Raw genomic sequence first — 26238 nt, 5'->3', positions numbered from 1 at the left:
GACTACTGCTACCCTCTCGTTAATGCTGTAGAATTCGTCAATGTTGCCCGCTATATCCTTATGGATTAGGAATCCTACCTCGTATTGCTTCTTATCAGGGAGACCTCTATAGCAGATGTCATGACCTTCATTCAGCAGCGTGTAAGTCTCACCAGTTCTAATCTCACTAAGGCCGATAATATCCCAAACAATGTCTGATTGTTCCTCAAAGAGTCCTGCTAAGCTAGCTTCACTCGAGAGGGTCCATGTGCCATAGGTTGCCAGGGTCAGTTTCCAGTGGCGGCCTGTCCGAGTCCAAGGATTCTCAGCACCCTCTGCTGCGTTACAGGTCTGACCGCCGGCTTGGTCAGGTGCTCCGCAGCTGCTGGGGACTGAGGGTCATTGGTTTAATGAGGGAATCATGAGGAAGGTAGCGGCCGAATACTGCACCAAAGAGGTCAATTCCTGTTCTGGTGAGGGAGTGTCTTTTGTTAAAGCTTGGTGGGCCTTCGCAATTTGGTTGTACCTAGATCAGTATAGGCCCACTGGCTCTCGGCATTTTTTGCCGGTGTCAGTTGCCCTCCAAGCCTGGAGGTGTAGTGTACTGTAGGTGAACCTTCAGATTAAAAAAGAAATAAAGAAAAAGCGGATAGTTATCGACATTGCAACAGCGCTTATACGAGAACGAAGGGGGAAAATATGGCGGAGCCTTGCTTAGGTAATTATGGAGCAATTTATGGAGCACTTAAAATTTTATTTTAGAGCAGATAAATTCCTATTTCTGAGCAGTCGGGTTGCACCTTAAATTTATTATTGGTGTATTATTATTATTACTGGAGCATGAAGAGTCAGTCAGCATGAATGTTATTTGTTACCTAAAGATGTTAGTATGATAGATCATAGTCGCTGATAATCGACAGAACACATCTGATTACGTTCAACAGAGAAACAAATAGACATCCCATGCGAGCATCAGAATGGTAAAATACAGTATTAGTGAGACCAAGTAGAGCGGCGAAAGGCACAGCGACCAGTCAACTGTATCAAATTTTTGCAACGTCCCTTTTTTGCCATTATCATTTCATTTCACCTACGTTACCTTACCCATTCTCGATATCTGTCGACCTTCGTTCGTCACTTTCCCGTTCTTTCACATCGCAGACTAGAGATAATGGCACTGATAGGGCGGCGACGCAGTTAGGATTACGTCTGTCCTTTCTTTTTATCTCCCGTTCACGCACGGGGCTCTACGCAGCAGTAAATAAGCGTCATCCACTAATTCATGCATTCAGCCAGAACGTTTACGGGCGCTAGACTATCACACAGGTGTGTCGCACCGCGACGTGGTTTCGCCAGTGTCCGGACGCGCGTGAATCACGAAAGGTCGTGTCTCAAAGCTGTCTTCCCTGCTTTAAGACGCCTTGTGAGGAGAAGCTCGCTTCCGTGATTACCTTCGAAAGCGTCGCCATGGCAATGGTAAGCCCTACGGAATTGAATCTGAGCCCCCTGCATTCGATGACTGGCGTTGAAGCGATTGTACCCGTGAGATAATTTGCGGACCTGCACGATTCAGAATCATGTATAGTCTCGCAAGGCAGCGATGATGGAGTGAATCCAATCGCAGAGTAGCAATACGTATTGAAGGCATATGACAGGCAGGGAGAACAGACGTTGAGATAATGCGGAGTCGAGCGTCAATATCGTCGGAAGTGTAAAAGCGAATAGTATCAGCTATTTAGGAAGCAGTTTTGATAATAGCTGAAGGCCTCGGCCCTGGTCTCGTGGTTGAGCACCAGTCTTGGCTGTGGAAGGTAGTGCCACGGCCACTTGACAAAAAGCACACTTTCGTCAGCCGGCCATGGTAGTGAGCTCGAAACTATACATCGCCGCTGGTTGCCAGTGGCCAAAAACGCTTACACGTGTTGCGGGCCGACGGTCGTGTTCAGTCAGCGGTGAGCATCTTGGGGCTGCAAACCCGCGCCAAGCCTCTGGAGCGTTATTAACCTCGGAAAAGAACCGAAAGGCAGTCTGAGGAGATTACAAGACTATCGAAGGCGTCGAGAGAAAGTTGCTTTGCAGGATGCATGAAGTTCGCAAATATCGTTGACTATTGGACATCACCTTTGTGGTACTACGATGTAAAGAAATCGCATGTTTTCTTCGAATATTGGTTGCCAGAAAAACCAAACGAAAAAAAAAAGACAACTACTCAAACAGTCTTCGCTGCTGAATTGATCTCGTTGCCCGGCATTGCCTTTTCTCGTTGCAATACAAAAATGCTGACGAAACAGACAGAAGCCTACGGAAGCCGCTCGCCATTTTCGCATCATTTCTCTGTCGGTTTCCGCAAGCTATATCTTACGCATCGTGAACCTATCAATCTGCGGAAACGCGTAAAGAGTCACGGACTTCCTCCGTCAAATTGCTGCGCGGCCTAGAAGTTGACTTTATCGTCGTCCGTCCGCTGAGCTCGATTCAGCCGGGAACTCCGCGTGTACTGACCCTCTCGTCGTTCCATATTTCAAAAAATCACACATGAGCGCCAGCTTTGCTCGCATAATTGGCCTGCTTAACAACTTTCGTACAATAAAATAAAACTGGATTTAATGAACTTCTTTACTTTGCCGAGACATTGCGGTCTTCCCGCCGACTTTGCCAAAATCTAGATTTCACCTGAATTAGCATCGTGCTAAGCCTCGTAAGGTCTATTGCATGGATAACCCAGGGATAATTTGCATGGATAACTCCAGTATTGTTGAACGCTTCTGCACCCTACATTAGGCCTTGAATGCAGGCATCAAATTCACAAAAGTTTTCTTTCGTAACGTGTTCTCATTGGCCGGCCGCCTTCGCTGATATGTCTACTGTTCCCGCTTCGACTGACAACGCCAGACTCTCCAGTATGCCTTGTGCAGGTTCGACGATCGCCCTTTAACCGACGCAAAGGGCTTGCGCGATTGGCCTCCCGTTACATCAGCCCAGAAAGCTGCACGGACGTTTCTGCAAGTTCCTAAAGGCGAAAGACTTTAGTTGCCGACTGGGGATACGTTGCAATTTGTATAGTGCGTGTGATTGATCTCGACTCAAGCCTTCTCTCTCTTTCGCTACCCCCTCCTCACGTGTAGGTGAGCAAGCTAGACAAAGTCTATAGTTAACTTCATGGCATTTCCTCAACCCCCCCCCCCCCCTTTCTCTCTTTCTGGTCGCCGGATTGGCCGGCGCCTGTTCATATACGAATCACTTCAGCGTAAAGCAAGCGCATATCATATTGACCTCCAATAAAGAAGAGGACAAGGGAAGAGAATACAAGATTACGACACGAGCGGTAACTTTCAACTGATTTATTCACGGCAACGCGTAGAGACATATAGACAAATATAACGTGCGCATAATGCAGCAACAAGACCACTCATCAGCCTAGCGGGGCAATCACTTATAAAAAAGAAAAACCTATCTCCGATTGAAACAGCCTAATGGAAGTATCACTGACACAGTCTTGGCCTTTCCTGCTTATATGATATGCCTTCATCAGTTCGCGTGCAGCCTGGTCCTCGCTTCTCCCCAGAATCTTCATCTCCTTGAAACGTAATTTACAGGGGCAAGCATTGCAGTGCGCAGCCAAATGCGCCAATTCGTCTTTAGTTAACTTTTGTTCATGTTCTCTGTCTCCATCTTACAGGCACCGTCCCCACCAACTAGGCCAAACTAAGGTTGTTCTGCAGGCACAAATAAAGTTGGCTCCAATCCAATCCAATCAGGTTCTTCTGTACAGAAAGTGTCTTGACTTTGCGAGAATATTGAAGAACCCCACCTCCCTTTAACTCGGAATGCTTATACTCTGCTTCAATAACAGTCCTCGGTGATCTCCAACCTAAAATGACGCAAAACCGGGCACTCTCACTTAAATGGAGACGTGTTATCGAGCGACGCCTTATTGCATGGAATCACCGAAGAAGCGTTATCAATGCACAGTGTCTACATCGGTAGAGGAGCGGCATAGGTAACAAATACAACGCGGTATAAAATCAATTACAAACTCTTCACGCACTGTCTCTCACGGGCTTAGTGCCAGTTTGGAACGTTCTGGACGAGTTGATCGGAGTCATCTTTACGTGGAACGCTATAATTGGTTGAACAACAGGAATGCCGAATTTCGCGCCCGTCTACGACGTGATCCAGAACACTTAAATCAAGCAGATACAGATCGCTGTAATGATCACTCGGTAAATCAGTCTTTCCGACTTCTGATATGTCTTCGCTTTAGATTAACATTCAATGTAATAGTTGAATAGAATAGTTCTCGATCACGCATTAGGTATATTGGTCTGACCGCGGTTATTACGATCAGCTTGCTTGGCTGCCACTGTCGACACTTCTTGCAATAGTCTAACTGAACACAATGATACGCAACATTTCATTCGTCTGGAATGTGGGTACGATGCTTTCAGCTGACTACCACGATGTCGCGGTTGATCTTATGAAATTATAAACCAAGTAAAACTAAAAACAAAGAATAAACCAAAAGCCAATTTTGTTCAGTACTTAGAGCAATCATGCTGCTTCGTGCAAAAACAATAATGAAGCTGCTCATATTTCTTTTTTGTATTCCTCATGGGCGAGCAGTATCGGTCATCCGCGCATCAGAGCCCACGCTGCGGAACCACAGCAAGGATGCATTCGCTCAAATCAGCGTCAGTCTAGTTCCGTGCCTAGACTATCCCAACAGAGTGGTTGGTGTTCTGTCTATTCGCTCAAGGGTCTCGCAACCCTGTAATCTTGGTGCGTAACTCTTACCAATTGTTGTATCCCATGAAACACAAAAAGCGCTAAAGAAACTCTAAAATACCTCTGTACAGGATAAGCTAAAGGTCTAAAGGAAGTCTCACTTTATACGTTATTTGGGTGTACGCGTCTGGAAAACCTCCTGTAGCTGTGCTAACGCCACGTATTAGAGATATAGGAAGCTGCTTGATGGATGTTATGGAGAACTTTTTAGGGCTTTATTTCTATTTGCAAGTAAATTTGACGTCATTAATTGCAATTATTTACGTCAGAGCTAATGATAATTGCAATTTGTACGATCATTAAAGAAAACCACTAGGCTGAAGAAAAAAAATCCACCACAGCAGCATTCGAATTCTCGACCTCCGAGTCAGGTGCTTTAACCACTAGCCCACTAATGCACGAGAAACCACACACAGAGCTCAGTTGAATTGATAGACTGACAACTGACAACTGCATGTTTTGCAGCGCATCGCAGGTAAGCATCACTGGAGATGCTATGCACGGGTAGTCTGGCGTTGCATGTACTGGCTGCCATAAGACGGCAAAAAGAAAAAGAAAATTTTAAAAAATCTGCTCTGATTTGTTAGGCCTAAACCTTAGACATATAAACGTAATGCGTAGCGAACACAGGGAACGTTATATATATATATATATATATATATATATATATATATATATATATATATATATATATATATATATATATATATATATATATATATATATATATATATAAAGAGAGAGAGAGATAAAGAGAAAGAAAAACGTTTATTTATCGAAACAGTGATCCGAGCAAGGCCCTGTATCACCCTGAGGTGGGAAGGCTCCCTAGTCCAAGAACCCTCTGGCTTCGACTGCCCTGTTGGCTCTGGCGACGAGTTGTCGGTGGTCTTCAAGGGGTCCCTGAGGGCGAGCTTGGCCTGCCACCTTTCAAATAGGTGGTCTTCGTTTGCTTGTTGTGCTCGTTTCGCATCTGTTTCCGGTTCCATTTCGCTGCCTTCCTGCCACGGGCATTCCAGGAGCAAGTGTGCCAGGATGTCGGGTACGTTGCAGGGTGGGCACAGATAGCCGTGGAGCGTCGGGTAGAGGCGGTGCACTATCGTTCCTTGAGAGTACCTGTAACTTTGTAGGCGTCCGAGGATCGTGCTTACTTCTCTGCCGAGTTTTGGGTGCGGTGGAGGGTACACCCGGCGCTCGATACTGTAGTGTTGTAATATCGCCGAACAGTTGGCGGGTACGTGCTCTTCTGCCGCGGGTCGAAGAGCGCGTACCACGGGCGAAGGGAGTCCGACTGACGTGCTCACAGGCAGCGGCGTGGACCGCTTCGTTCATCTCTAGCCCCTTGTGTCCAGGTACCCACGTTACGCAGGTGTGCGGGAGCAGAGTACATCGAGCGCTTCGGGGAACGCAATACAAAAAAGAAAACGAAGATTTCGCTGTTGTCTTGATTCTGGCGTGCCCCTTATGTGCTACATATTTCGCAATGCAATGTCAGCTATAGTCGATCTGTGCTGCTCAGGCATGTATATGAATGTTACAAAGAGTGTCAGCTAATGAGGAGTCTCTACACATAGCTACATGGAGAATACAGAGCTCTACATACCGAATACAGAGCTCTGCCGTCTATAGGCACATTTATCATAAGAAATGTAGATTTTCTTTGCCTGCCGTAATGACGTGTCGCTCGTTTTATTTTGTTATTTTTGTTCGCGCCTCCTATTTATGTGGCCAGATTCGTGCAGTTTGGGATTTCGCTAAGCATATTTGAATGTATGGGCTTTACTCCGTTCTAGAACCAAGCTCCCCCCCCCCCCCCAATACAACAGTTTATAAACCAAATTAACCTTCCTAAATATTTTTAAAGCTTTAGAAACTTAAAAATACAATGTGCAAAGAAGTATTTTCACTGTCATAAACAACTATGCCAAAATGTGCTCTTCGTAGGTGAACGTGTTGAAAACATTTTCAAAAACTTCATGCCATGAATGTTTATTGAACGTTGCATAATATGCCAAAATGGATCTGCACGCCTTTCAAGTCATTTCAAGAAGATTTGTGTTTTTTGGGAAGCATCCCAAACCAGCGAGAGGGGGATATAAATATATGTATAAACGCACTCTTTAGGGAATCCTGGAGATGTTTGCCTAAAGGTACGCCTAGCATGCTACTTCAGATGAATATGATGAAAAAATTAAACATTATGCACAGTACACAAGAAAGACACACTAACTGCAAAAAACACACACCACAACACCCAACAAACTAAAGCATCTCAGTGAGATCAGTGCCTCTGAGGAAGTTTAAAGGTGCCTCCGTCGCGCTTGCTGCAGAGGCAACGTTAGTTCGTGGGACAAGTAGGTGTCGTCGCTCATGGGGTGACTACCTTTGATGAATGTCAGGTGAGGAAATTGAGGCTGCTCTTTCTGGTGTAAACGGCCTGCAAGTGCAAAAAAAAAGTGGGTCGTCTCTTCTCGTAGATTGCGGTGCAGGGCACAGCGGCGACGTTATCCGTTTGCAGTAGTTTGAAGTAGTTAGTATTTGCGACATTTAGCCGAAAGTGGGGCAGACATGCTCGATCGTAAGACCGCACGGTGTGCTAAACACCCACGTCTGCACCCACATCTCCCTCATTGTAAGTTATGGCTAGCACATGCAAACTCGTAGGCAGGGTGGTAAAATTATTTCTTCACTAAGCTTTGAACCCATTGTAACTATAACGTTCACTGATGATCGGCTGTTGTACCTGACACATTTGTCCTGGCAACGAAACGTTGATTTTGTCATTGGGTGCACGCAAAATTCAGCAGACCTAACTTCTGTCGGGCCAGTGGCGTATTACGAACAAGTTCTCTTACCTGCGAACGCTTCCAAAACTTGTTTCTCGCTTTCGTATTTCCTAGCACACACACACCAAAAAAGAACGTGCTAGAATTACTTTGTCCCTCTGAGTCAACGGTGAAAGCATTGCATTTCACTATCACACATTTTTTGCTGGTAGTTGCAGGTGACGCCCACTCATGACTGAAGTGGTGTCGCTTCAGCTTTCGAATTAGTTTCATTGCAATGAGGGTCTCGCCATGAGTCAAGAACATACTTTAATACATAAAGTCTTGTGTATTAAAATATCACTGACTCACTCGGTTTAACTACCTTACACGTAATGCTGGAGTGTATAGCAAAACAAGAGAGAAGTTCACAGGAAGGTTGAAGCTTGAAGTGGCTAATAGTGGTCGAGCAGTAAGGGAATGTCGCTGAAACCAACTTTCCATTCCGTCAGGGCAGCCCTGACGAAGACATGCTCCCTTATCGGTCATTGGCTTTAGCGACATTACTTGTTCTACGAATGTTGGTCACCTGGAGTGTATCGCGTATGTTTAGACATGGTCAAAGGAACTACTGCCTTACATCTCCTGGAGTCTCACACACTATTCGCCTTTGACTTTTGCAAAAGGCACCAACCTTAGCCTATTACTTAATTACCTTCCTCCTGTATTATACGCCTCTGTATAACACAAACATGACATCTCACCTCTCTTTAAAATCTGCATGTGTATCACACATCAATGTCTCATTTTAAGGCTTATCCTCGCCTGTACGTAGTCTTGGAACTTTTCAGTTTACAATTTTTGAAGTTCAACGGAACTCAACTTTCTACTTTTTCTAAAGCAATCCAGTTGTACTACGCAACGATAGCTACGATTAGCAATGGATTCTCCTTTGTGCTGTAGCCAGACCTGCCAACATTAAGGTTCGATAAGTACTACAGTACAAGCCAAAAAATAATAAATATTGGTTCGAAATACTGAAAATTGCTTTAGTGCTTAAGACGTGGGCCACTTATTAAAATAATTTACAGCTTTTGTTAAGTAGGAGCGCTGTAAACAAGCATACCCATCTATGTTCACAGTTAGAATGATCTGCGTCACAGACGGAAATATTCGTGAAGTTTATTCGTGAAATATTCACGTAACAGCGTCAGCAAACATGTTTGCCACCATACACGCGCTCAGCTGAGTGGGTGGCGTTGCTGCGAGGATATGCGTCAGAATAATCGAGCGGGCCCACAAATCCGGTTCCTGAAATTGGTTTGCGACTGTATTTGCATGTTTTGGAATAAATTATACCTTAAGCTGCATGCAAATAAAGAATATCGTGAAACCACTAGCACCTATATGACAATCGTAAGCAAACTCCAAAATCCGAGATTCTTTGACAAAATCATACAAGCTGTCAGCTATGTATAGAGTTATGGAATTCCGCAAGCTTAGGATGGAAGCAGCAAACATTTGGTTATGTTTTCATAGAAATACTGCAACTGTTTTCAGAAATCGCATAACTTTCGCATCGCTTCCTGCAACGCACATGTCATTTATTTCATTTCATGCTTCTCTCGAGAATAGCACGCCCTTGTCTCTTTTTTTTTTCCAGCAACACGTTTCCTGTTTTTAAGCAATCAATTATGTTTCGATTTCTTTTTTGTTTCTCAACTGGGATATTCGATTCCGTCTCATCCCATCATGTATGTGCGATCAATATTTTTCAAGCTGCGAAGTTTTTGTTTCTACGGAAAGCGCGCTGTATTGTATGCGTCCGCACAGTTTATTTGATCAAGCGAAATGAGAAAACATTGGTCTTACTTTCTGATGCGATTTGTGATGAAACCCCGTGCCCCAGAATCTTTTAATCCGGCAGTGGCCGGTGCTGTCCGACCCACTTCTCGCGGCAGAGATCGACTGTCTTTGCACAGCGTAGTATGTGCAGTGAGTGGCACGGAAGGCAGTCGTTTATTTTAACGCGATTAGCTTTAAAATAAACGTAATTTTGAGCCTATCTCCCTGCTTACGCCGACCCAGTGACCCAAGTTCTCTACCAGCTCTGGCCACTGTATGTATACACACGTGCTCGTAATGAAGTCGCGGTCGTTGCGTCACCCTAGTTTCGTGATCTGGCTCTCGTCCCGTCCTCTTCACGCCTTCTACGCCGACCGAGTGGCCAGGGTTATCTAATAGCTTGATTCACTACACAGGCATATGCTCGTGGTCACTGCCTCGTCGTTATTAATGCGAAACATATATATTCCCCATTACGCAAAAATCCGGCATATCATCAGTGGCTGCGTGACCTAGCGATGTTACCAAAAATGACTGATGGCGAAAAGAACAAGAACACGTCAAAAAATGCTCCGATTGACGTCAAATTTCTGAGAGGTTACTGTAGACAAGGTAAATTAATGGCTTTTAAAATAAAGGGAGAGAGAGCAAGGACAGGAAAGGCAGGGAGGTCAACCAGAACAGCATCCGGTTTGCTACCCTATACTGGGGGTGGGGGAAAGGGCAATAGGAAGAGGAAGAAAGGCAGAGAGTAAGCACTGAGTGCGTGTGGGAGGGACGCTATACACAGAGACACTACAAACGGTCTCTTAAGCCGGTGCACTTCAAGTATTGTACTTGTGCACGATTCGCTTTTCGTGCCAGTGACGGGTGTGGCCGCGGTCCGAGAATCGTTGACTCGGTGAACAGTCTTGAGTCCAGTCGGTGTAAAGTTGCCCGCAGATAGAGGCGTTGTACATCGTAGCGAGGGCAGGTACACAATAGGTGCTCGATGGCTTCTTCGTACCCACAGGAGTCGCACATCGGGCTCTCGGTCATTCCCCAAACGATTGGAGTATGCGTTCGTGAACGCCACTTCTCCCAGCCACAAGCGACGCAGCAAGGTTGTTTCGTCGCGAGAAAGGCTAGATGCCAGTTTTAGCCGTAGAGTGGGGTATATCTTCAGTAAGTACTACCCAGTTCTCACGAGCAGCCAGAAACTTAATAATATTTTTCCCGACCCGCCCAGAGTAACCACGCTACACTGATTTTAAGGATATTGTACATGTCAAACTAGAAACAAAGACGAAGTTAGCATCCGGTCCCTGTCGGCACCCCAGGTTCTCTACATGCAAACATATTCAATCTACTACTACAGTAAAAAGTACAGCGTCGAATTACTCACACACGGTAATTAACTTAGAGTTTCACGTGCACATCAAGCAACGCAGTCTACTGTTTAAAGTGTGCCGCTTGTAGCAAACGCTACATAGGTGAGACTGGACAACAAATTGACACAAGACTCAACGGTCCTCGCGCAGGTACAAAACACAATTTACTTAAAGCAGTAGCCAGGTACTTCAATGAACATGGTCATATATTCGACAAAGCAAGGCTCTATATGCTACAAACAAATTTCCGTTCGCCTCGTGAGAGAAAGTATACGGAATCATACCTCAAGCACAAGTTTAAATGCCTACACCCGACGGGAATAAATTTGGCACGTGGTAACATAGAATCGCTGAAAGCTGTCACTTAAACCTGAAATTTTCATATCATCAACCAAGGCACAAAACACATCATGCTACCAGCTAACCTTAATTCCCTTAATCTCACCTATACCTCCATTTCCGATTTTTCCTTGCCTACCACTCAATTTAATGTACTCTTCCACATTTTAACGCATATATCAACTATACAACTCCTTTTCCCATACACACCTTCCTCCTCCCGCTTTTACTCATGTCACGCTCCTATCTGTTGTTCCGGTTTCGGTTCGCCCCCCCCCCACCCCTATTTTTGTCCTTATTTGATTTTTTTGAAACACCCTCACCAACACATTCCAAAGTCTCAGACTCCAGGATACCTTTTTCGGCGCATCAGCCCCACAGGGTGTCGCAACTTTTGTATACCGCCGTGACGACGCCTACGTTGAGCTACTGAGGCTAACGTCCCTTCAAAGACCAAGCCGCTGCCTTCCAGCTACCCATACATTGCACCCCAGACTCTCTATCGCCATCTTAACTCCTTCAAAATTACCCGACGCATTGCTGCTGCGCTACTGCAGTCATTCTTTCAAGTGATGTCTTTTTTGGTCTGTTTTGTTACTGACGCAATGACCGGCTGACCAGCCTATTCTAAAGCCACAAAAGCATGCCGCCAGCGACATCCCTGAATGCTCCCTAACCTCTCGCTTCCCCAACACCCTCCTATGCCCTTCTTTTTGTTTTCTTGTTTTTCGATTAAATTTTTTTCCTCGTAGTTTCTTTTCCCTTTTTTCTTTTTTTTCCTCCCCGCCTACCCACTCTTTCGCCCTTATCTCCTCGTCTTAGAAACCACAGACGACAGGCGACAGCGTTCATTTTCTTTGCAGTCTTTCTCTTTGCGAGGCCGCCTTTGACGAAGATAGGTCCTCCCATCGAAACATTGGCCAGCTCCTCTGAGGCACCTTATCTCTGTTTATAACGTTTATACCACAGTGGGCTACTAAATCTGTCAGCACTGTTCTTGATTTTAACAGTGGAGCTGTTTAGGATTTTACTTCCGCCGTGGAGCGTTACCAGAAAACTCAGCCCAGCTGTATGCCGCCTCGCGTTGCCTAGCACCGAGACACGTAACTTCCACGCATGCCAGGCGCGTAAGGCGGAGTCGTGACGTCACAGGCCTGTGAAAGCTCGGAACAGCCGGCGCGGCGACACACATCTCGCCTCCTCTACTCTGTGCATCCGTGCTGCTGCCATGGGAAGACCGAAGAAAGCCCGGACTCCCGAAGAAGCGGCTTACCAGGAAGAGCGCTGTACTGCCAAACGAGAAGCGATGCGTCGCTTCCGAGCTGATCCGGAATACCGCGCCGAAGCTGCGGCTGAGACGAGGCGACACCGAGTCGAGGATCCCGAGTTTTAGTGCAGGGCACGCGAGAGTCGGTGCCTGGATGCTCGACGTCGCCGAGAAAATGATCCCGGCCTGCCACTGCTCGAAAATGTCCAGCGTCAAGCCCGACGAGACAACTTAGCGAAACCTAGCATATATAACCTCGCGAAACCTAGAAACAACCAAGCCTAACATAACCTCTCAAAACCTACAAACTACTGAGGCAGCTTCAAGGGGAGTATGGTAGCGCGATTCAAAGACGGGACAAGAGAAGACACAAAGGGACACACACAGCGCTGTGTGTGTCTCTTTGTGTCTTCTCTTGTCATTACCAACATTGCATTACCAACAAGCCCACATTGCAACCCTACTGAGGCAGGCCACGTAAAAGCTAGGTGATCACAAGCTCCGCTGTTGACTCCAGCCTTGCACCACTAGTACAAGTTGTGCACGTTTTGTTTCATTATTGAGTTGTTCTATGGGGAAGAAAAGCTGTTTTAAATGTTTTGTTACATGCTTATGGGGGGATGGGGGGTGATATACAGATCACAGCGGTCTGTAGTGTCCATTTGGTTAAATTTTAAGGAATCCGCGGAGTCGCTGATTTTCGTTTCCTTGTGAGTAATAAGGAAATTGAATTTTAATCTTTCAAACAACATTGTCCTCAATTCAAACGCTGGAAGTTTTGCTAGCCTGCACATATCTGTAAGGCACAGCGGAGAAGGCAATGTATATTTTAAAGAAAGATATGAAGCGCGGGAGATGAGGCGTTAAACTTTGTCTATACTTTACGGAAATTCGTTAAATGTTTACGGCTACCACAACGTCTTGAGCATATTCGATAATAGGCCACACGTATTTCAATAAACCGATGCAGATTCAACATTTCTACTATAGGGGCATCATCAAAAGTGTCTATATAATATTATGCCTAACGTAGGCACGTCAAATAGTGAAACACTAATCCGCAGGCGCTCTTTCTAAATTCCAGCTGCTATGAGGGCTTGAATGGAAAGTTTCCTCTCTAAGAGTAAACGATCCTGCACAAAACACGAACCGCGCATCGGCGAGCGCAAAAGTAAAACGCGACTGAATCGTTCCCTCTTTTACTGCACGACAGTGTCATTCTTTGTCTGCCCCGGTATCTGACACGCTGTCATTGCACGTGAGACTTTTTTTCTGTTTCTTTTTTAGAGCAGCAACACAGACGAGTGAACCGCTGTAAACAGCGCCGCACGTGTTCATTAACCTTCCGCTTGCGAAACTCGAAAGGCGAACGAGTCAATTGTCCGTCAGAAATAACGGCATGTGGAAGTAACAATCGAGGGAAAGACTAACGTTTAACAGAACAAACATATATATGTGAAAAGAGACGGGACCTCAACGACACGATCTTTCTCCACGTGCAGAACTATGTCCGCGGCGGCGATTATCGGCCTCCGCGAAATCAGAGCGGGTGTGCAGACATCTGTCGTGTCAGGGTCGAGCCTGCGCAAGGTCGCCGATATGTCGAGCGGAAGACACCGAGCTTTGGAAGGACTCTACGGGCTCGCTCTTTCACATGCGGCGCATCGCCGCCGCATAATGCACAGCTATTGTCCTATCGCTCATTGTTCCTACTCACACGATAAGGACGCGAAGGAGACGGGCCACGAGGTATATGTCGTACAGGACACAAAGCGTCCGACGTATAGAAAAACGGAAAGACACGAAAAACGTTCCGGAAGAAAACTCCAAAAATAGGGCGCGTGCGGTAAGCGCGTCGAGGCCACGCATTGTGCAAACTTGAGCCAAGATACGTCACGCGCACGACGCAAAGGAAACGAGTCCAGTCGGTGACGTGATTACAAGGACAAGACTCCTGAGGTTTAGAATGCTGCCATGGATCCCTCGCTCACAATAAAATAAAATAAAATTCGGCAGAACCCATCTCACGATGACTGTCAACGGAAATGCGTTTAGCACTGAATCAATATAGGACACAACGTATCGCCATCGTCGAAACGAGTAATGTATGGAGTGTGTGCTGCAGCGCGGAATTTCTTTTTAGCGCTTCCCTAAGAACACTAGGCGCCACCTAGCGCCGCCGCCTCGAAGCACGCGCGTGGCCTCTAAAATACACGGCGCGCCGGTGCGCGCGAACGCTGGGAAAGGCGTCATGTGGCAACCGGGCTCGTCTCTACGATGGTGACGATGATTTATTGGCATCCCTTCTGAAACGGGGCGATGACAAACAGTCAGCTAGCCTGCTTGAGTTACTCAGGTATGTTTTACAATATATTTCTCATTTTATCATTTTTGTATAAATATCTCTAATCTTTTTTTCTCTTTTTCAAGACTTCTCTATTTACTTTGTTGCACTGCCTATGCCTGTAACGGATCCGCTCGTATCAATCTCTTCCCTGCATTTCCTTTCACCTATACTCTAAGCGTCTCCGGCTTATTTCGGCTGCTGACCGGTTGATGCTTCCGTCCGCTTTAAGTCCAAGCGTTTCTGGAAGGTGTTTGTTACTTATGGGTCTCCTTGGGTGAATCCCTTCGTATTCCACAAGGATGTGCTGAGTGGTCTTGGGATTTGGGAGGCGCCGCCTCCCAGTGCGTCAGGTTGCTGTCCTTGAGAAACCCTTGAGACGTGGCTTCGCTTACGATCAGCGTCGGATGAATTTATTGGATCTTTTTCGTGCAGTGGCGCATATTTCTAGCGGCACATGTTTGGCTACTCGAGTTGGCGTCAAAGACGTTTGCTGAAGAGCGGCGCACACCTACTGGCACGTACGCAGTCGCCCAAGTTGGCATCAAAGAGGTTCTTTGAAGACCAGCACAGACCGAATGGCCCACTGCTCGGAGTCGGAGTGAGTGAGTGAGTGAGTGAGTGAGTGAGTGAGTGAGTGAGTGAGTGAGTGAGTGAGTGAGTGAGTGAGTGAGTGAGTGAGTGAGTGAGTGAGTGAGTGAGTGAGCGAGTGAGTGAGTGAGTGAGTGAGTGAGTGAGTGAGTGAGTGAAATAACTTTATTAGGTCCAGAGAAGACGCAGGGGAGACCCCGCGCCACCCGGCTAGTCCCACGTAGGGGCCGCCAAGCCGAGCTTGACGGCCCGATCGCGGGCACTCTGGATGGCCAGGATTTGGTTGTTGAGTTCGGGGCTGTCCAACCCACCTATCCAGCCCACCTATCCTCGCTGAAGGAGGAACTGGCTTCACACTGCCCCAACACATGATTCATATGTTGCCGTTAGTCCACAGGCAGGGCAGTCCGCATTGGGATACCTTTCAGGGTATATTGCATGAAGAACCGCAAGGTTAGGATACGCAAGGGCTTGTAAAAGTCGAAGGGTCACCGCCCGCGACCTGCATAAGGCGGGGTGCGAGAGGGGGAATGTCGTCAGAGTTTCTCCGAACAGCGGTGCCTAAAGTCCCGCATCTACAGCGACCCAAGTCGGCGTGAAAGAGGTCCCTTGAAGACCGGCGCAAGTGTATACACATCGCCACATATTCAGTGACCCAAGCTGGTCTCACGGTTGGCTTCGAACCCTGTTCCCTCAGCACAGGGTTTATATTTCGCTCGGTCCGATGCACTACCGATTCGACCAACGTCTGCCCAGTGACCCAGCTAAGCGGGAAAAAGATTAGTTACAAACGTACATAGATACAAACATAACGAACAAATATAGGTATATTTAGTTGGCCCTCGGGAAGTGCGTGAGGTGCCTTAAGAATGCTAACGCATTAAAAAGGAAACAAACTACTAGACTTCTCCCATAATTTATAAAGGGTTCATTGTATTGGCGGTGGCGATTTGCGCACATTTCATTCGTCCGTGTTATAAAAGTCACTAAACCGTTTGCAATCCGTTCATGAAGCGGAACTGTGTGCGTAAGTTGCAGGCGGATCCATAATCTTATTGATAAAAGCTGCTTGCAATACTTTTATAATGTGTCGATTATGCGTATAGATAGTAGTGTCTGGGATGCAAAATTAGTGAGAACACCACCTTTTTATTGAAGGGTTGCAAGATAGAGCCAAACAAATGCTATCAAGTTCAATAACAAGCAGGTATAGTATATAAAAACGTCGCGGAAATCGGGAATGCGATATCAGTGTCATGAATTTTTTTTCTATTTCACAATTTAATTAATTTTATTTCACCATACGCATGGCCGGAGCTCTTGGGCAAAAAACTGCGAAACAGCTTCGCTGGGCCCAACAGACCGCATCAAGATAGAGCAGCGTGACGATGTAAAAATCAGTACAAGACTAAATTAAACAACAAAATTGAGGTGATACATGAAACCAATAAGGACATGCAGCTAATACATAACACATAGTTAAATACGGTGTCAGTAGCCAACATGTCATTAGGTGTTCAGCATCCACACTGTTTGAAATTTTACTCATTGATACAGACACTGAAATTCCAACAAAGTTACACGTACTCTAATGTAGCTGATAGATGAAACTATTTCATACATAAGTAAAACTACGAAAGTGAAAAGTAGTTCAACAAAAAGTAATAACAATAAAAGAAATTACAACTGGCATCGCGATCTACATGCACCATAACTTATGCCTAACGGCCATCCCACCACCTCGGGCTTCCTGATCGGCCACTACTTCGCTTCCATCTCTACGACCCTCTACCTTTCTCCCTCCTACCCGCTCTCTCGTTTAACCCCATCCCCTCCACCTTGCTGGCGCTGAGCCGTGCTCCCGCAGGGGTTGCAGAAAATAGCGCTAGCCTTTTCTCCTTCCCCACAAGAACCACTTCTCTCTCTCTACGATACCATAACAATGGTATCACGATCTATATGCATTGTCAGTGCTCCCACGTCCTTTGATAACGATGTGACCGAGTGACCGACACTTGCGCTGTCTGGCATTGTGCTCTCGAAATACGCGTAGAGGCTGCTTTCCGCTTTGCACCTGTTACACGTTTGGACCTGGTGGACCTGGCACACGCTCAATTAAGAAGCTATTTATGTCACACAATTTATTTATTTATTTATTTATTTATTTATTTATTTATTTATTTATTTATTTATTTATTTATTTAAGGTCCTCACAGGCTCCGAAGTGGAGCATTGCGTGAAGGGGGTTGCAATAAGGTTAAACAATGAAAAGGAGCAAGGAAAGTTGTACATAAATTCACCATTATGGAAATGGAAGCTATACAATAGTTAGCGAAAAAGGTCGTATCCAGTTTATACAATTCAGGCTGGAGTAACAAATTTGTAAATGTGCAGGTAGTTCTATTTAAAACACGTTCACGTGACATATTCGCATATCAATTCAAAGTCAACACTTAAAATGTACACTTATCTGCTGCCTAAAAGTCACGGGATTAACAATATTAGCTTTTGTGTCAGGAAGATCATTCCAATATTTAATAGCCTGTGGCAGGGCAGATAAATTAAACGCTTTAGTTTTGCCAAAGAGACGTTGAAAGCTATGTTCGTTATGTAGACGTCTTGCAGAACGGAATGGGCGAGTTAAGTTTAAGGAGAACGGATGCTCACTGTGAATGATTTTGAGCAATAAACCAAGTAGCGAAATCGTTCGACGTTCTTCTAAAAGCGGGAGTGTTGGGGCTATCTTTATGTTTGTTACGCCAAAGTGTATGTTATAATATCTGACGGGCAATTGAGCGGCTCGGTTCTGAATAGCTTCAAGGTCACTGAATAGATAAGTTTGGTAAGGTGACCAAATTGGCGCAGCATATTCAAGTTCAGAGCGAACATGTGTGTGATGTGCTAGCTTGCGAGTAGTTTGAGGATCAGCATTATCGTAATCTCGCTTTATATGTTTTGCTTGTTTATCTTATTTCTCGACAAAGTGGTGATATGGAATATACGAAGAAGGGTAACCGGATAAAACAAAACACGGCGTAGTAGGCTGTACACTGAACATCACATATGTGAAGCTGTGGACGCGACGTACCAAAGCTGCGTATAACGCTCAGTTATAAGCCGCGTTCCCAGTCGACAAACTTACCCACGAGATACAGACCTTCCGTGGGTTCTGAAACACATGAACGTTTGGCTTCAATAGTTTGTGGAGATGCTTCAACAGAGATGTGGAGAGCGCACTTGCTTGGAGATCTATGTCTGCATCCCGAAAAAAATCCCGTAATTCCAGAATACGCTTACAGAAACTACAGTGGTCTGTCAACACAAGGTGAAGCTTGGTGTGATTTTCCGTTCATTCACGTGAAAGAAACGATATTCTGAGCAAACTGCAGAGCAGAAACGAATAACGTGGAACTGATCTAAAGCTTTCGGGCTCGCGGGTCTGGCGTTTTTTGTTTGTTTGGAAAACGTATTTATTGTGTTTCTTAACGGATATTTCCGCTCTGGACAAGAACCAGTGGAGTGAGCAGTGAGCTAAGGTCGAGCATGCGTCATTGTGGGGCCGAGGATGACTCAGGCAGCAGTGACCAGTTGCGCTCCCTCAGAAAGGAGGGGCTATAACTAAAATGAATGACCCGGCTCTCGCTCTTCGCAGGTAGACCATGCACAGGGCTTGTTGCTGTGCAGTGAGCCCTTTGTTCCCTTGTCATGCGGAAAGAACAGACCGCGAAACTTATTGCCTCCCCCCCCCCCCCATATAGTATCACCGTGGTGGAGTGTCCGACAGGCAGGCATCGACAGTGGTGCATCGGAATGCGAGAGCTGCGAGTGGAGAGAGAGAGAGAGAGAGAGAGAGAGAGAGAGAGAGAGAGAGAGAGAGAGAGAGAGAGAGAGAGAGAGAGAGAGGGCGTGCAGTTAAACGGCCAGCGCTAGCAGCGAGAGAGCACACCGCTCCGTCCGTGTCCGGCTATACCATTTGCTCTTTCTTTCTTTCTTTCTTTTCTTTTCTTTTTCTTTATTGCCTTTATAACCGCAGTACGGAGGTACTCACGGGCAGTCTTGGCTGTAACCAAGCAATGGTATGTAGAACGGTGAGGCTCCGTACTACGTACGTCCTAACAGCGTCCTGGGCTTTAACACCCAGTAAGGTGAAGAATAGTGAGGGCACTCGCACTCTCTGTAGGTGTAGACAGATCGCTTGTGAATACAGTTTGACATACTTGTTCAACGTTTCTTGTCTGCTACTTCACCCCCGCCGATCTATATAACAGGGACCTCGTCCATCAACACCACGGGAAAAGAAACTTTGCTCTCGGTAAAATATAAATAAATGAAAGTGATGCGGGAGAAACGCTACACTGTTGTTACCCTGTTGGTGAAAGGGGTTGCTATGTCAGCGCGAGAGAGATATACATAAAGACGAAAGATAGGCGTAAAGCAGGTAGGTCGGGGGAGTTGTAAGTTAATAAGGAAATAGAGGGACAGAGAGACAGGGAGCACAGACACCCTAGAAATGCTATATCGAAGAATAAGCGATCCCAGATAATGGATTCAAATAAGAAGGGGCGATCACGTCATCATTGGTTTTTTGGTTGAGCTGTACCGAACGCCAGTAAATACGAGGATTAATCTCCAGCGCTTTTGTCGCCAGCACCCTCCGCCGCTGTTGAAAACTGTCGCATTTCCATGATATATGTTGCGCAGCCCGTGGCGTTCTGCATTGCCAGCGTTAAGGAGCTTCTAAATCGCCAAAGAAGAAGGCCTTCAAAGTTGACGTAAGGACTGTGCCACGTTGGAGGTGGCGTGTGTTATGTTTTGTGCGCTCCAATAAACGAGGGCAGGGGTGCTCAGTTTACGTCCGTCGCTTTCCTGACGTTTCATTTTTATTATTTTTTAAATAAAATAAAATAATTAGATGTAGTCACCCAATAATGGAGACGGCTACTCCTTTACGCATCGCAGAAACAGCAATATATGCATGTAGCAAGAAAAATAAACCTCCTAGAGCCAAAAATACATGGCACACAATCATCGGCAAACGAATACGAACACAAAAGGCGACGGCTAGTCGCACCACACTGAGTTCGAACACATGGCATATGCAGTCACTAACACACACACGAGACCGCGATGGAGTCTGCGATGAGCAGGTAAACAGATGGACAGATGGGAAATACACACTGGTGAAATTTCGAGGATTCGTTTTCGCTCTTGTGTGTGTTCTTATAATGAAGGCGTTTTTTTTTCCCTACGTCATATTCGTCCCGAAGTTCTTGCATCACGACCCCTGTACTCTGCTGTAAGGTTCCTACAGCACCTTGGAGCACTTTCTTGACCGGGATGCCGGCATGTCCAAGAACGTTCACCTGACCACAATTGTTGTGCTTTGGTGCCTCTTTCGTTTGGCACCAGTTTGCAGCTGTCGGATCAGTGTTTTTGCTGTTTGATTGGCACACATCTGGATGATGTTTTTTTGTTACACATATATACTTCACATATTTCGATATGTCGTAGCCCTGACTGCCATACAGGAGGAGGAATAAACTTTATTTGTGCACAGCAGATTTGAGACCTAGGCCTCTACCTAAATGACGGCCTCGAGCCCTTGGGCCCTGGCGGCATCTTCGGCCTGCTGGATTGCCTTGAGTTGGTCTTCCGGTGCACAGCTGAGCAACGCGGTCTCCCACTGCTCTCTGGTCTTAATTATTTTATTCTGTATGGGTGTACGAGGACAAGCCCAAATGATATGTTGTAGGTCCGCCCTTTCTTCACAGAATCTACATCTATCCGTGTAAAGGTCCGGGTAGTAGCGGTGGTAGGCCACCGGGTTCGGATATGTATCTGTTTGTAAGAGGCGCCATGCCGTCGCTTGCCGTCTGCTTAACGAGGAGTGTGCCGGGGGGAAATGGGCCCTTCCCAATTTATAGTGTTTGGTGATCTCGTTAAAGCTGGTCATCCGGTCTCTCTCCGTTCCCAGTATTTGTTGCGTGTCACCTGCTCGGCCTGTCAGTTCTCGAGCCAGGTTGTGCGCTATTTCGTTCCCGGGGAGGGAGGAGTGTGCGGGTGCCCAAATAATGTGGATGTCGCGATCTCCACGAAAGTTGTTTAAAATTCTCAGTGCTTCCGGCGAGATTCTTCCCTTTGCATAGTTCTTGACGGCTGTCTTGCAGTCGCGTACTACGATGTTAGCTTCCGTGGAGGCTATTGCCAGTGCTAAGGCAGCTTCCTCCGCCACCTCTGCCTTCCATGTTTTTACCGTCCCACTAACTCTGCAGTCACCCTCTAGACTCGTAGCAACTATGGACATACTATGTCCATTTGCGTACTCCGCCGCGTCCACATAGACCACGTCCCTGGCACTACGGAATCTTTTGTGTAGAGCTCTCGCTCGTGCGTTTCTTCGATCTTGGTGAAACTCCGGGTGCATGTTTCTGGGGAGTGGGGGTATTGATAGATGTTCCCTTATTTTCCTTGGGCCATACAGGGCAAATTTTTCAATCATGCTTGCAAGACGCCTTTGCTTTAGGCTTTTCTGTCGCGTAATATTTGTATAAGCAATGTTGCACGTGAGTGATATATGATTGAATGCCGGACAAAATGATATATAGTGCAACTCCTGTTTCCACCACTGAAAATGCGACGCCTGTTCGACTCATTCAGGAGGTGAGTGGCAACGAGGCAATGTCCTCAAGCGCTGTGTGTCCAGAGGCCGTGCGCGCTACCACGTTTGGAAATAAATCCAGCGCCGACATGAATTTTCGACTGGTTCAAGTGAAATTCCGTTGGCTTAGCATCGCGTGGAGGGCGAATAGCACGGAAGCTGTGCGAAAGGTAACAGAGAGACGATAAAACAGGCTGAGTCGGGGTTTTGGTTCTCGTTTCTCTCCTCCAGATTTTGTGGCGTTTCAGGATACGCTTCCTTATTTGAAGTATGTTGTCGCAGATCGAGCTTATTTGCAACGACTAAATTGTCATTTAATTAATTATTAAATATGGGGTATTACGTGCCAAAACCACTTTCTGATTATGAGGCACGCCATTGTAAAGGACTCCGGAAACTTCGACCAGCTGGCGTTCTTTAACGTGCACCTAAATATAAGTACATGGGTGGAGTACGAGGCCGGGATTCAATCCCGCGACCTCGTATTCAGTAGCCCAACACCATAGCCACTGAGCAACCACGGCGGGTCTAAATTGTCTTTTGCCGTCTAAGTCAGCGTTTCTCAAACTTCTGACCTTCATATATGTATTCATTTAGGTGTTCACTGGTTATTCAGGGAACCCTTGAGTGCTTCTTTTTCTCTTTAAGAGAGGACAAAAGGACAATGATAAAATCTCGACCGGATGAGGTGGGTCTTCACTGCAAGAACCAGGAGACGGTGACGAAGGCGAGCATCGTGGTGGTGAAAGATTAGACATTGTGTATTCACTTCATTGGTACATGGCTGGGACTCTATCCGAGTACGAGCGGTTCTTCCGAACACGGGGGCCAGGGCGGCCTTCGATAACCCCTCGCGTATAGCCATTGCAATCGATCTAGGGACCCCCAACGAAAGGGTAATTCCCTTCTCGTGTTCTTGTGGTAGTCGAAGTCTGCGTGGGGTTGCGCTCAAAGAGGTGTCAGTGCCTGCGTGTTCAACGCAGTCTTGTGTCTCCTTGTCCAATTGTGAAGTCGACGGCTTCCTCCCCTTCGTGTCCTGCCGGTTATTAGTGTCAACTCAGCGCGTGGCAGGGACCATAGGGGTGACACAATCTCGTGGTTGAGGTCATTACCTCGACACGGGAAAACGAGATGGAACGTTTCTCACACTTCAGAGGTCGAATGAATTTCTGGCCGATCATAACAGCACGCACAAAAATGCAGACTTTATGCTGCGGCCTTACACAATCTAAACATTTTTTTTTATCAAAGTGAAACGTTACGTTTTCCGGGTGCTTTATGTGTGCACTCACACGATGTCTACGATCCATCCGAAAAATGCCCATGTGTGCTGGAAAAATCTCAGCATGATCGTTCTTTTTCTTGCTTTCAACTTTATCTGCGTCGAAATGAAGAGTGCGGCTTCGCGCAGATAGCTTGTCGTGTGTGTCTCGCCTGAAACGTTTGTGCCGTGTTTGTGTGTTCACGGCGTGGTGTCTTCTCATATTTCGCCTGTCATCTATAGAGATATGGTATGCCATGGCCGTCAGGCAGGCGAAGCTCTCTAGTTTGTCATTAAAGACAGCCGCTCTTCATCCTTCATCGGACATTTCACTAGCTCTTTCGATAAATTACAGGCGTCTGAAACACGTTGACCACATGACCTTCTTGTGTGATAAGCTCCCTTTTCCGTGGCTGCTTGATTGTCTTCGGCAAATATTATTTAGCTTCCCCTAGAGCGCCAGAATGACACATGTGGAAATATACGCACACGGCAAACATTTTGCACCCTTAAGGGGCCCCTCGCAAGGCCACATATCAAATTTTGGTTATACGCTGGAAGTTGTTAGGTGTCCTCTAGGGAGTGTTCTGCCGGAAAAGGTTTTCAAATCGGCTCCCCCCCTCCCCATTAATAGCCGAGATATAAATATTTCAGTGCCGCGAACTCATGATTTCACAAGGCGAGCTCTACTCCAGGGCGAGACACTCACTCCACTCGCCCCGTCTAGCCTCCGCAAGCGAAATTCGTTCCCTGCGTTCTCCCATACCGGACCTGGAGGATCGCGTGACGCTTACGTCACGGGCCCCGCCTTCAGTTTTTTTTCTCCACGCTTCTTTTTCTTTTCCTTCTTTTTTTTTTTTTGCGGCGCTGCGCACTTTCGCTGACGGCGTTGCGCGCGAGCTGTTGTGATGTCTCGTTTCGCGCAGCGCACAGTGGTGCGCGCTGTGCGCAAGGTCACATAAATAGCGGTATAATTTAGTGCTACAGGAATACTAAGGCAGAACAAGCGGATCGCAGAGCGTGATCACGCGCTGGAACATGGTAGAAAATGGCATAGTTTCGGTACCTGCACACGTGACTGCACGACCGTGGGAACAAGCAGACGAAGCGGAAGTAAATCTCTTGCTTCGGTGCAAAGTAAAACAAAAAACACGCAGACATTACGTTTGTGTGTTTTATTATTTATCTAAACTTCAATTCATCAATTCAAGCAACAGATCACGCAAATAACAGATGTTGCCTTGAATAATTCTAGAAGTCACGTGTCACCACAAGCGACGTCACACTGCGGACACGACTACGTAGGCGTACGGACGAGACTGCGTCACCGTCCGGCTTGGAGCGCGGTGCGCCGCGAGAGAAACGGAAAACGGCGTCCGGATTGAAATTTCAGACCTTTCCGCGGCGCGTAGCGATGTAATTCTTTGCAAACACGATCGTTAGCGTGCATTGTATGCTCTGCGCTTGTCAGCTCAAAAGAGAGAGAGAGATAAAGAGGCAAGGCATGGAGGTTATTTAGATATCAGTCTCCGGTTTGCTACCCTACACTGGGGTGGGAGATAGGGGTTAGAAAGAGGACAAAGAGGAAAACGTTAAAAAACACGCACACACGGAGGCACACACACACAAGAGGCGTTCCAGTTAAAGACGTTCACAAAGGCCGGCAGATCGCAAAAAGCGCAATAGTGCTTGCACGGCCTTCCTCTGTGACGGTAGGTCCTTTCGATGGTGTAAAATTCTTTTTTCCGATACCGGTTGGTCGTCCAGCTGGTCAAGTTCGTGGCGAAGGCATTCCCTCTGTGGACTGTACTGCGGGCAGATGCACAAAATATGGTCAATCGATTCTTCATGGCCGCAGTGGTCACGTGTTGCGGTGTCGGCCATCCCTATGCGGAATCAGGTGATCTCGTGTTCAACACGGTGTCGTAGCCACTAGGGTATATACCGAGACGGGCGCTAGCATAACATGCCAGTTTGTGTACATTTCAGTGCCTGAGTTCGTATCTTTGCCCCATCCACCTATACTTTATTTGTGGCTGTGCTAAATGATGACATCGAGCTCAACCCGGCCGTGGGGTTCCCTTCCACCCACTTCCTCGTAGGTCTCACACCGAGGTGACGTGATTGTCGAGAGCCCAGACAGCAGGGCGAGCCGGCGTGGATTCCCTGCGCTGGCGGACCGTTGATGAGTAAAGCTCCGTGGCATGCGTTTCCGGAGTCGCGATGACACTCGATGCGCGCAGCTGTTGTGCCTCGTTTTCCAGGGAGAACCTAGCAGTTCTGTACACAGACTTGCGACCACATTTGGGCGACTACAGCAAACTTCTGACAGGTTAGGCGGGACTTATATTACCTGTACGGTGGGACAAAGCACTTTAGACTACCATTCGAAGAAAAAGAGAAAAGTGGAGCGTTGAACCGATCTTCAAATACGGAGTATGCAGCTGTTGAACGGCGAGATGTTGCTTAAGGTCATCCGATCGCGCACTTGTATAACTGAGTGCGCAGTAGTGTTTTGTCTGGTATACGTATTTTGGGACATTTGAGAGAGACTTAATTTGTCGCTGTCGTTGGCGCTTGGCGGCTGTCGTTGGCGCTGTTGTTTGCGCATGGCGAACTCACGCTATACGCAGTGACTACACTTCTTCTTTCTTCATGGTTGAAACGCACAATGGCACGAAGGCGTCCAAATGTGCGCGAAGCGCGTCACGTAGGCATTTGGAGTACATGCTAGCCCGAGTGTATACATTGGACTACCGAGAGCCGTTGTCGACCTACCACACAGAACGCGGTTTACACGATGATTTCGCCGACTTGGCCATATTTTTTTTGTGCTAACTGTCCCGATAGAAAAGAAAATGAGAAACATTTACAGCATACTGCGCCTCCGAGTCAGAATCGCTGATCGAGCGATATTCAGTGTACGCGGTGCCTTTCGCAACTCCGACCGGTGCTGCGCAAGAAACCCGTGTTTCAAACGGCGTTCAGTGTTTGAACAAGCAGTAAAGCCTATACGTCCGTCTCGTTCACTGGT

At 46.7% G+C, this 26238-nt stretch overlaps 1 protein-coding gene across 1 annotated transcript in view; it reads left to right on the top strand.

Moving 5' to 3' along the window:
* Positions 1-1271: 1271 nt before the first annotated feature.
* The window catches only part of LOC142579453 (proton-coupled amino acid transporter 1-like), an 85355-nt gene continuing 60388 nt past the window's right edge, over positions 1272-26238 (top strand). Inside the window, exon 1 of the mRNA XM_075689634.1 lies at positions 1272-1455. Coding sequence (XP_075545749.1) covers positions 1447-1455 — 9 coding nt within the window. The 5' untranslated portion in view covers positions 1272-1446. The remainder of the gene's footprint in view (positions 1456-26238) is intronic.

The sequence above is a fragment of the Dermacentor variabilis genome, chromosome 4 (genome assembly GCF_050947875.1).
Source record: "Dermacentor variabilis isolate Ectoservices chromosome 4, ASM5094787v1, whole genome shotgun sequence".
NCBI lineage: Eukaryota > Metazoa > Arthropoda > Arachnida > Ixodida > Ixodidae > Dermacentor > Dermacentor variabilis.
This window is presented reverse-complemented; position numbering and strand designations above follow the sequence as displayed.